Source organism: Poecilia mexicana, unplaced genomic scaffold (assembly GCF_051168715.1).
Source record: "Poecilia mexicana isolate PSO_F unplaced genomic scaffold, ASM5116871v1 scaffold_13, whole genome shotgun sequence".
Taxonomy (NCBI): Eukaryota; Metazoa; Chordata; class Actinopteri; order Cyprinodontiformes; family Poeciliidae; genus Poecilia; species Poecilia mexicana.
Genome location: NW_028263382.1, coordinates 31,154,612 through 31,166,700, shown reverse-complemented (window position 1 = coordinate 31,166,700; position 12,089 = coordinate 31,154,612). Strand labels below are relative to the sequence as shown.

General features: G+C 37.9%; 1 protein-coding gene and 1 long non-coding RNA gene across 2 annotated transcripts in view; one reads left to right on the top strand and one right to left on the bottom strand.

The window, feature by feature from the left end:
• dph1 (diphthamide biosynthesis 1) overlaps positions 1 to 11,657 on the top strand; it is an 80,043-nt gene extending 68,386 nt beyond the window's left edge. The window contains exons 10-12 of the mRNA XM_014998854.2: positions 6,534 to 6,612; positions 9,756 to 9,890; positions 10,240 to 11,657. Of these exons, the coding sequence (XP_014854340.1) occupies positions 6,534 to 6,612; positions 9,756 to 9,890; positions 10,240 to 10,332 (307 nt within the window). The 3' untranslated portion in view covers positions 10,333 to 11,657. The remainder of the gene's footprint in view (positions 1 to 6,533; positions 6,613 to 9,755; positions 9,891 to 10,239) is intronic.
• LOC148155903 (uncharacterized) lies at positions 652 to 3,709 on the bottom strand. The gene is made up of 3 exons (XR_015765129.1): positions 1,858 to 3,709; positions 1,243 to 1,357; positions 652 to 1,148 (listed from the first exon to the last, which is right to left on the bottom strand). It is a non-coding gene; the product is annotated as an uncharacterized LOC148155903 (long non-coding RNA).
• Positions 11,658 to 12,089: the final 432 nt, after the last annotated feature.

The window sequence follows — 12,089 nt, the reverse complement described above, 5'->3', positions numbered from 1 at the left end:
GTCACTTTTATAAGAAATATATACATAGTTGTACTTGTACACTGCAAAAAGTCCCCTTTCAAAAACAAGAAAAAAAAGTACAAAAACAGGGTCTAATTTTCTTAAAATAAGAAAAATTATCTGCCAACAGAACAAGAAAATTTATCTTGTCAAGATTTTCTAAAACAAGAAAAAATATCTAACCAAGATAAACCTACAAATATCTTAAATTTAGTGTATTTGTACTTAAAACAAGTCAATTTTACTAATACAAATAGAGTATATGAGATTTATTTTCTTAATACACAGAACATTTTTCATAAAATAAGAAAATTTTACTAATACAAATAGAATATATGAGATTTATTTATCTTAAAATTAGTGTATTTGTACTTAAAACAAGCCAATTTTACTTAAACAAGTAAGATACATTATCTTATTTTAAGAAAAATAATTTCAAGTAAAGAAAATATTACTTGACATTGAATTTCTTAAAATCAGCATATATATGCTTAAAACTAGTTTACTTTTATTGTTGCATAGGATTAAAATATATATTTTGTCATTGCTTTACTCAAGGTTCTTATGCTAAGGCAAAAAACCAAAAATTGATCCTATCTATACTGGAATAAGAGATGTTATTGGCTTCCTGAAATGAAGACATAAGTTCAATTACTTTTAACATCTTTATTACGTTTAAGTTTCACATAAACATAGTAAAACATGACTACTGGTCAGAATTTAAAGTCTGGATGGGCATCTGATTCTGAAACAATCCCGTAAAATGACAGAACAATGAAGATCTGACACATCTGTCGCACTCATAAGATGCCCTAAGAGTCAAGCAAACCAAATTGTCCAAAGCAAAAATAAACTTGGGATTAGATGTCATCAATAGGAGCTTACTCCACAATGAACATCTTCCAATCAGCCATAGCCTTTTATGTGTGGAAGTCTTGTCTCAGTTACGGACAGTGTTCTCAAGATATCTGTCAGCAGCACAGAGAGGAGTGGCCACACACATGCATGCTGAAAGGTGTAGTAGCTATGATGTCCTCCTTTCAGAAGATCAGGGCAGGCATGGTTCCAATGGCCAGTAGAAAGTTGGTTTCACGATCACCACAGAGCTGAAAAGTGGTTTTGTTTGATTGAAGTTGTTGGGTCATCTGCTAATTGGAGCACAGACAGAAAAACAATCACAAAACAAACCACGTTTTAGGGAGTAATCAGTGTAATGATGAATAAGTATCATAAGTTTCTTACCTCAAGAATGTGAAGGACAGCATCACTTGCAATTCCCAAAGTTTCTTGTAGATGGTGCAATACATGATTGGAGACGTGTCTGGCATAGGCTTCACCATGGCAACAGTTTGGTTTACTTGAAAAATAAAACAAGTCTTATTTTAGTTAATGTGCTCAATTACAATATTACATGAATTCAAGACAGCAAGACAGTCATTTTAATTGAATCAAAATAGGACTACTTAAATTCACCAATCAAAAATAGTGTTTAAAATATCCTGGTAACAGTGTGGAATATCTAACCTAGGCTTTTAGACTCATTGCATTTAAGTTTTTAAATTACAGCACATCAAACACCCTAAAAGGTAGTGAAATACTAGGCGGAATTTCCCTTTAACCATTTCCCGCATCAGAAGCTACGAATGAGAAGCCACCTTAGCTATGTTAAAAAACGGAAGCTACCAAAACCTCGTGTCGATATTATTTTTAAGCCACAGCTATTGTGGTTAATCACTGTTCAAAGCTCATATTCACAAGAGAGGCTCTTTAACCCGCGGGTGAAAATTGGCATATCACGACATGCTAACTAGCTTCACAATTAGCTTATCTTAGAAAGATAGACAGCTTTAAACTTACCTCTCAGTACAGCAGCTCTAGGGTCTATACACGTAAAAAAGTCCTCCATCTTCATTCATGTCCAATCGAGATTAGAGAATTTGTCAAAAGAAAATCTTATAAAAGTACAGTAGATAATAGCTTAGTTAGGCTGTTACAACTGAATTAACCGTTAATCAGGGCAGTTAAATGATCTCTGGCGTTGCCGTTAGTGATGTGCGGATTGATACTGAAATATCGATTCTTCCGATACCAGAACTTAATTCTTTAAAATCTATTGTCAGATCCAAGGATCAATACTTTCCACACTTTAGTAATTTGAGATAATGTAGATTAACAAGAGCACGTTAGAAAGTAACTAAATTATTGAGATCTTGCCTAAATGAAACGTTGTTAATTGGAACTACTTTTTCTTCCGCCTGGTGAGTGTGTAATGTGTAAGGACGCAATGCCCAAGCGCAGCGTGCTGCTGATGCTCACTCAGAAATGAACATGTTGACAGATTATAAAAGTGACATGGAGCTATTTCACCTGTCATTTTATAGTAGTTTTAATAATTAAGCAAAGATATATTTAGTAGGGTTATTACTCTACTAATTGTCTTTGTTTTTTAATTTGCAACACCATTTTCACATATTTTGTATATTTCTGCTGAATTAAAATAGCTTATAGTAAATGAGATTGTTGTCGCAATGTACTTCTGAGTTTAAAATGAGTGCATGAGAGTACATTGTGTTCTTTTTATAAAGCCAAGATATGGATTACTTTTTTTTTATTTAATTAAGAAACAAATTAACTGTCTTTGCAGAAAGTATGGGATCTGTATTGCCAATACCAGCTTAAATTTTACTCGGTATTGGATTGGAAAGAAAATCTGTTGTATCGAACATTACTACTGACATTTTGGGCGCTTTCCCATTTGGATTGTATGATGTCATAAAAAGGGTGACAAACATGATGAATAAAATATTGTTCAAACTAATATTAGTAACTTATAAAGTGAGAATTTGAAATATAAACCAAAAATTAAAATATTTATCATCACAATGAGCTAATCAACGTTGTTGATTCTAATCTCATTGTGTGGAATACCAGACATTTCAAATCACACATCAATAGAAATTTCATGACATGTCAGTAAGAGGTCCCACATCTTGCATCAAGAAGATCAGATTAAGAAGGTCCATAGCAGATGGAAACATGCCAAGAATTATCTTGATATATAAACTGATATGGTCTCTGAAATTGTTGTGTTACATGACAACCGTTTAAATAATTTCCAGTACACTCTGCCAACTTATACAAGAGTACAAGTTCATGTTTCTTTTTTATTTTTCATTGACAATAGCACAAATGATTCCATTTGGACATAGTCTGTTTTAATTATCCGGAGACATTTCATTAAGCAAGTGATTTCTCGTTTTGTGCTTGAAATAAGAAAATTTTACTTATATAAAATAAGTTCTAGACTTGAAGTTTGATTGGTAAATATTGATATTCTAGATTCTAGCACATATTTACTCATAATAAGTAATATTTTCTTAATATCAAGATTTTATATCTTACTGAGATAATTAAGTACAAAAACACTTAAAATAAGAAAAATATTCTAGCATAAACCCCTCTTGGTGAGAAAAATTATCTTGTCAGAAAGAAAACAAGAAAAATCTACTTAATTTAAGATATTTAATCTTACTAAGATTTCACTTTTTGCAGTGTATCTAGAAGAACCAAGTTAGAATTATTAAATGAAGTTAAAATAATAATGGGCAAAAAAAAAACAATTTAATGTAAATGAAGAAAAAATATGCTTACGCTACAAAAGCACAAAGACATACCAAGTTTTGGTCTACGTTTAGTGCAAATATCTCAATACGACAAAAAGACAACTTACAAGTAACCTTTTAGCATAATGTAGGAACTTGTTTTAGGTCAATAATTCCTTAATATTGATGACAGTGTACTTGTTCCACTGGCAGATTATTCCATTTATAACAAAGCATTTTTGTCATGTTAAAGTCTATAGTGGAACTAGTACTAAGGAATTATTGACTTAAAACTAGTGCTTTTATTTAAACAATTTACATACAATCTAACATTTTTTCTCTTATGGGTCACAGGATTTACAACATTCACAGGGTTGTGATTAGAGCAAAGCAGTTACTGGACTTAAAGGCCGTGCTTTCCATTTCACTCTTGGCCTAAACTCAGCAGAGCCGTGTGTGTTAGGAGGCTGATGTTTGGTGCAGTCGGCTCTGACTCGGTCGACTTCGGAATTGGAAAGACGAATACAAATTTTTGGGGAGCCACGAGAGAAGAATCTACATAATTTGAAAATCACATTTTGCCTAGGAGGTGTGGATATATTTCCAAGATGGAAGGCTGAGCCACAGTCTGCTCTGCAGCTGAGAAACTGTGTGAAAGTTGGGAAAACAAGGAACGAACAAAAGAGGCTGAATTTACCGCAGTAAGGTTCACATGAGCAAATTCTGTTCTCTATATTTATTTTTTTTCTTTTTGTTGCCTCAAATCCTTTTTCTCCCATCTCTCAGGCTGGTATGTTGTAGTCGAAATTAACCTACGTGTAGAGTTTTAGTTTTTTGTTTTATTTTTCCTTCTCCCGTGCAGCAGGTAAATCCATATTTGCCCGTATCTCCTGCGGAGCTGTGTGATAAGGATTAGGGACAAAGTAAGACACGCTGCCTCGGCAGAGATGGAGCTGTGGATAGCATTGATCTGTGAAACTTAACCCTTGTACCCCCAGCTGCTTTCCGTCTTCATTTTCCCCATTGTTCACTCCTCCCTGCAGCTGTTTACATCCACACTCTCCTCCTTCTTCCTCTCATGCATTTTCCAGAGTAAACACTTTCCTCCCTGACAATCTTCTCCCTCCTTTTTTCCCCCACGTCTCTCGCTCCTTCTTGTCTTTGCCTCTTCGACCACTCCTCCTGTTTTGGTCTTTCTTCTATCACTGCATATCTCTCTCCTCCTCCTCTCTCTCCTTCTCTCTCTTGCTTTTTTTATTTATTTTTTTTTGCCCACCCCTTCCCCATCTCTCTGAAACAGCCCCACCACCCTGTCTGTGAGCTATGTAGGCTACCTCCGTGGAGACCAGCTCTTGTAGCTTTTTTATTCACACTCACCTAACCTCTCCCTCTTTTCTTTCGCAGCATTTTTTTCCCTCCTCCTCTCTATTCACCCCTGATATCCTCTTTTTTTTCTTCTTTTTTGTTTTGTTTTTATATTGATGCCTCCCGCAGTCAGTCAGGACTAGACCACTGCATGCTTTCTTTACCTTCTCATTCCTGCTTATTGCGGTCCAACCATCTTAAGACGTGCTACACATCAGTACCAACAGATGCTGGTTTTCAGGTGAAGGGAGGCTTTCCCCTCTACATCATGAATTCACATGCAACGTGCCGTTGCAGATGTGCCCTGCCTTTCTAATCGCAACTTTCTGTCTCAGGTTTCATCACAGCTTCACGTTTTACCATATCTGAGTTACTGTGCCGAGGCATAGGGCAACACTTGTAAATGCACAACTAAATCACTAACAATACCACAAAAACAGAGCCATAAGAGTGATTGATTGATTACTTTATTTCAACAGACTCATGGTCCACATAGACATAAAAAACGAACAAACAAAGACGTGATACACAACAAGGTTATGTTGTGTGTGAATGGATGACTGTTACTCGATTATGCTATAAAATGGCACTATGTGCCTAGAAAATACAGAATACTGCCTCTTTAAGTGGAGTGTCAATATGAGGATCTGCTGAACGAGGACTAACTTCAGTTGTGATGAAAAAGCGGTATATATCAAATGCAGCTTTGAAAGAAATAGGTATTTTTAGTATTTATTTAATGCCTTGAAATTGGGCCTCTGTCCTTTTAAGAAACTCCTACTCTTTCTGAAGCTCCACCTTCAGGAAGTCATCAGAATATCACTCCTCTACTAACCCCTTAGCAACATTTTTTACCAGCATTTCACTGAGAACTAGCTGGTGTAATGAGCTCAGATTAGGTTTATTTTTGATGAGGGAATAACACTGGAACATATCTTTTGCAGACTTTATATTATATTGTACCTTTAATAACGCTAACTTCAAATATCATACAAACTCTATCTTTAAAATCAAAAATATACAATTTTTCTGACCTGGTTAATTATGAAAGACCACAATATTTGTGTAAAATAATAAGCAAGTTCCTTCCAGGAAATAATCAGATCTTCTTCAACCCCTCATTCTCTGTGACGCTACTGCTAGCTTAGTCTGTTGTGAATGCTAATGTTTGTTAGCATAGACATCAATAATAGCAGATAAATAGTTTTCCTGTCATGATAAGTTGTTTCTCCATCATTAGTATAATTTAGTAAAGTACATGAGGTTGATTGACAGCGCTAAGACCCTCGTCTTGGTTCTGATTGGTTGTTTTATTGGTGGAGGAACTCAGTCTTTTCACAGATTATCTGTCTCACAACATACTGTCACAGCATGATGATTACAACAAATCTGTAAGAAACATATTCTTTATAAAAGTTTCACACTGCAGATATAAACATGTTTCCTGTTGTTTTCGTTTGCTTTCATGTCCAAAATAAATCAACACATCAAATCAAATGTTTCCCCTGTTGCACTCATGAATGCTCACTGATCTGCCTTTTCTTTATCGTTGTTGTATTGCTACAGATGGGTCCAGATCGCCTGCCCACGCCTCTCCATCGACTGGGGAACAGCCTTCTCCAAACCCCTGCTGTCTCCGTATGAGGTAAACTCCTTTCTGCCAGTCACTGTTGCCCCCAAACTCCCCAAAAAAAAACCCACACACACACATGTACAGGCCTTCCTAACAGCGCAGAGCCTTTTACAGATTGGCACCTTGAGGCTTTTTATCAAAGTACAGGAGACAAGTTACAGTGGCGTGTCTAAAAGGACAGTGAATTTATGTGGCTCTCAACAAGGGCTGTTGATGCTCGAGATGGAGTGTCACTCTCATTCCATCCTCGCCACACCATGAAGCACGACATATGAAAACGCTACGAGTAGAGGACTAGCCCCCCCTGCTGGCCCTGGGGATAAACAGTCCCACCCCTCATCCAGCTGTCTTTGTTTTTTTTCGAAGAAGAAGAAGAAAAAGAGGAGGAAGAGAGAACAATCGGACATCAGAGAGAGGGTTAGTTTGCCGCAGCTGGGAAATGAACAAATGAAAACACTTTTGTTTTTTGTTTTTTTCATTGTTTAGCATCTAACTACCACTTTGAAGCAGGATTTCTCTCATGGATGGGCCACTGATTTCTTTGCGAAATTACTGTAGGGCAAATTGCTCTCTTGAATAGAAATAGCTTCTGTTTAATTCCAACTATGCACCTCGTTGAAGCACTTCCACTTGAGAGCAAAGCTGTCTAGAATGAGAATAGCATTTCCATTTAAAAAAAAAAAAAGGGATTGTTTTGGGTGGGGGCTTTTTCTCTCCCCTTTATAATTACGCACAAGAAAATGTGAAACTCGCCCCCATTGTAAATGAGCTAAGCACTAATTTGTTTCCTTAAATTCCCTTGTCATTCTTTCGGCCATCGCTCTCCCCGACAGCCGTTAGTCTGCGCATTGAAATAATTTGTATCTGAACGGTTGTGATGGGACTCAACTCAGCCTCGTCTCATAACCATGAGCGTACTGGGTAGGCTGACGCTGTGGCGTTTAGGATGAAGATGAAGAGGAATGAGACGGGGAGGGTGTAGGGAGCACGGTGAAGGGTGTGTGGTGGTGGGAGGGGGACTACACAGCATTTATTTTCAGTGCTTCTCATGTTATATTTATAGTCAATAAGACACACTTGGCTCTCCTGTCAGAGCAGAGATTAGTGAGGGATGCTAGCTTCCACAGAGAGGAAGATCTCGGTGTGAAAGAGGTAAAAGGAGGAGAGCAGCAGCTAATCGGTGGAGTAAATGAGAGACTGATGGTGCAGAGGGAGAGGAACGGTGAAGAAGGAAATGAAGAGAATGCTGATATTTGTCACATTTGTTCTGCTAACAGAATAATCTTTCAAGACTTTTTTTTTAACCCTGCATTATGTCAGGTGGGGCAAATTGATAGAATATATTTAACTACAAAAAAGATTGTAGTACTTTGAAAACTAATCTTAGATATTTTTTCTTGGTGTTCTGTGTGTACATACATAGATTATCCTTAAGCCAAAGTATCAAAACACTGTTCATATACCTTAACACTTGTGTGGTCTTAGCCCGGTAAATGTCAGAGTTGGACATCAGGGAAGGCGGGGGTCAGGGGTTATCCCGTCAGATCGTCAGTTCCCAAAATCACACCAAATAAAAACCTAGTCTTGTAATATAGCAGGAAGTCTTATCAGATAAATTGTAGCTAAATGTATGTGATAAACCAACAAGTAGCAGGGTGGGTATTCATTGTATCATTTATCAGTTATTGTGATAAATTTCTTAAGAATTTTCATTCATCATTGCCACGATAAATTCTAATCATTGATGTCTTAAACTCCTTAAAACTATCAGGATTGTTAGGTTCACCGTTTTCTCCTCTGTTTGTTCAAACAGTAAATATCAATCAATTTGAAGATATGACTAAATGTAGTTAGTGTGTGCAGTTTAGCAACACAAATCTCACTTCATCACTTGACCGGTGTCCCAAAAAAGTGTTGTTTTTTTTTGTTTGTTTTTTTTTGGTTTTCAAGAACAATATTTATGTTTTTGAGGGTCTGATTTTTGTGCCTTCCTGTCACAGCCAGACAGTTATTTACAAAAGCAGTAATAAATAGTTTTTATCTTCACTTTTATTGTTTTTGCAATAGTAGCAAAAATTATCATAAAACTTTTAAGTTTGTATCGCCCACCCCTTCTAAACGAGGATGGATTTTTTTTTTTTTTCTTCTGTGGGATGGAAAGTGATGTTGGAAATAAAAAGCACAAATAGATCTAAAAACATATTACTGGTACTTTTAGTGTCATTCTCTCTAGAAATGTTATGCAAATACTGTAGCAAAGAAAAAGCCCCTCCATATGTTATATTTATATGCACAAACATCAGTTAGTTCTTCATAATTTCATAGCCAAAATGAATAATTTTCAAAGATTTTCAAAGAGCCACCTGTGGCTCCGGAGCCGCAGGTTGTAGACTGATATAAACAGACACCATTATTTAATCAAGTAGAACTAATTTTAATCTAGTGAACCACTCTTTGACAATTGAATTGCAATTCAGTTAATTGTTTTCATCCCTATATGCAAATCTGGCAAAGACAAACCACCCAAAAATGTAAAGCTTTAATCTTTTAGTTCTATAAAGTATCAACTCTGAGGAGCTGAATACAAGAGGAAGCCACATTTTCTAACATTTGTATTTGTAAAAAAAAAAAAAAAGCCCCAAAACTTTACAATAATAATAAATCATGTCATTTTGAGTCATTACACAAAATCCAAACCAAATCCATCCCATTTGCGTTTACGGTAATCTCAGAAAAACGGCGTGAAAGTCTTTTACACAACTCACTGCAATCAATTTGGATGAAGTAACGAGTGGAACATTAAAACTTGTGTTCTGCATTCATGTGTTCAGCCTCTCAGCTGCTCTTTCCTGCATTCATAATCAATATTCACTGTCACTTCTCGTCCATATGGAGCAGGTCTGCACTTCCAGCGTGTCGTGTTGCAGTCCTGCTCGTGCGATTGTTCTCCTCTAACAGCTGTTATGTCACACGGCGCAGCTGCATGGAGATAACACGACAACTCTACGTGTTACCCAAGCTTAGTATCAACAGCACCCGTCCTGCCCGGATGCTCAGACTGTGGCATCTTCTCACTGTTCTGCAAAGTGTGGTTGGAAGCGAGAGGCTGAGGACGCTTCTTTGAGGGGTTTTATTTTGTTCCTACTTCTCCTCAGGCGGCTGTTGCTCTGCAGGAAGTAGGCTGGGAGGAAGTGTATCCCATGGACTTCTATTCCAATCAGAGCTTGGGGCCGTGGGCACCCAACCACCCTGAAAACCAGCCGGCTCGGCCCGCTCGGAGACACACCCAGGTGAGCACGGCTCGGAGATAACAGGAGGGAAAAAAATGAATAAATAAATAAAATAAAAAAAAACAGGATGCTAAAGATGGTTGCTGGGTCTAAATTTGATGTCGCCACACTGACACCCAGTGGGCCAGCGGCGGCACAACACCAGCAGGAGAAAACATCCCCTAAAGATGTGGTTTTAACCTTGACCTTCATGTAGTTCCTAGGTTTTTCTGCTGTTAAGATTCAATTGGAACGAAGCTCTGTTAATCTACCCCACAGTGGCCATAATGCCTAATATTCCCACTAATCTGTCTGAGGTAGGTACTGTCACTGTTCCAAGTGTTAATGCTGTCCCACCGCCTGCCTGCAGAAACAAGGCACCGAGCCAGCCCTCCCCGCCAAGACTTGCGAGCGGAGTCAGGGCGCCCCCTGCGGATGTGAAGAGGGAACGACAGCCTCGTGACCGCTGCCGTCTGATTCATCTCATGCCTGCCTCTTTTTACAGAGAGAAAGAGGTCGGAGGGGAGGGAGGAGGGGACGGGGAGGTGGAGCGGATCTGACGAGAAGCAAAGAGAGAAGAGTTTTTATCCTCATTAGCAGGATTAGCAGCAAGATCTAATCCCTAATCACATCCCAGCAGATCAAACAAACTCACATTTTGACTGTATGCTTTATTTTTTTTTTAATGTGAGGGTTTTTTTCTCATAACGGAGGTGTTTATTTGCTTCAAATCTACCTGCAATGCACCCCCCACTCCCCTCCTCACCTTTTCTTCAGCACAGACATTTGTGACAGAGAGAAAGAACCGGGAGCCGACCTTGAGCGGCTCCGTATGGAATAGAAGTCTGTTGACGTGGGCGTCTTCAATCAAACGCAGCCCGTTTTGTCGGAAAGCGCTGTAATTTGCCTGACATTTCCCAAGCCACTCAGATGTTTTCTGTGTGTTTTTTTTTTTTTTTTTTAATTTTAGTGGGGAGGGAGTTCTGCGGACGTACGGGCGGAAAAATATGTCGTCTGGCTCGCTTTGCCCACTCCCATTTTCAGAACAATAAATCAGAAATCGGACCCTGTGAGGTTGTTCTGAAATGCAGCGCGCCTGTTTACAAAGCCAAGAGCTGCAAGTTCCTAGATGAGAGCCAAAGCTAGTCACGACTGTTCTCCATCCTCATTATTTATTGATGTTGGACCCTGTCGATAAATAAATAAAAAAAAAGAAGAAAATGAAAAAAAAAAACAACCCCACTATATTGCTGTTTTCGCTGCAGCAGTAACTGATTGACAGTAGCCGGCTGCGGCCTCAGAGGAAGAAGTTGTGAAACTTCCCTTACATCACTGGCTTCTGTCTCAGGTGTATAGAGTTGTCTTTTGGGGTTTATGCAGCCACAGCTACTAGCAGGCTTCTCTTGTAATATTCATCATCTGTTCTCCTCGGCAACAAAAAATCAGCGTGATGCAGTTCTCCCGCCAGTTATCAATATTTTTCATGATGCTCATCCCACCGCTAGTGGCAGATATTTTAAAGCGCTTTGTACTCCCCATCGCAGACTCTGTGATCCTCAGTGGAGGGGTCAGGAATAAATTATTGACCAGCAGAGCTTTCTCTTTCATTTTTTTTCTCTCTTAGCTGATGTTTTATTTATTTTTTAGCATATTCTGTCAGGAAAAAGGAGTGAGTTTTTTTTTTATAAATCCTCTTTCCTCCCCCACATAAAGTGCGTTGCTTTTAATCTGAAGTTGAAATCAATAAAATATAAACTGATTTCTAAATATAGCTTTTGTGAAACAAAAGTGTCTCGAGTGTCATTTAAAGGTCAAATTTACTTATTTTACTTTTATGAACATTTGGAGTTTGTACGACTTCTAGCTGCTTTTAACACCGTTTTTCATGTGGATTTTGTTCATGAGCAAAGGGATTGAAACAAACAGTTTATAGTTATTAGTTTTTCATTTATCTCGTCCCTCAGCGATATTAAACAGCAGGAGCGAAAATCCGCCGGAATGCAATTGTTGGATGCATCTGTTCCTCGCGTGGTTTCATCATGTGACACTTATAAATATCAGATTTAATGTTTTGTGCATATTTAGTTATAAATTAGTTATTTCCCTTGAGCTTTTTCACATTTCATTTTGTTTTATTACAATACATGTCTACAAGAGCGTATTGGGGGGACATTGTTGGTAAAATAAAAAAAAATAGTACATTTCTTCCAAACACTCAAA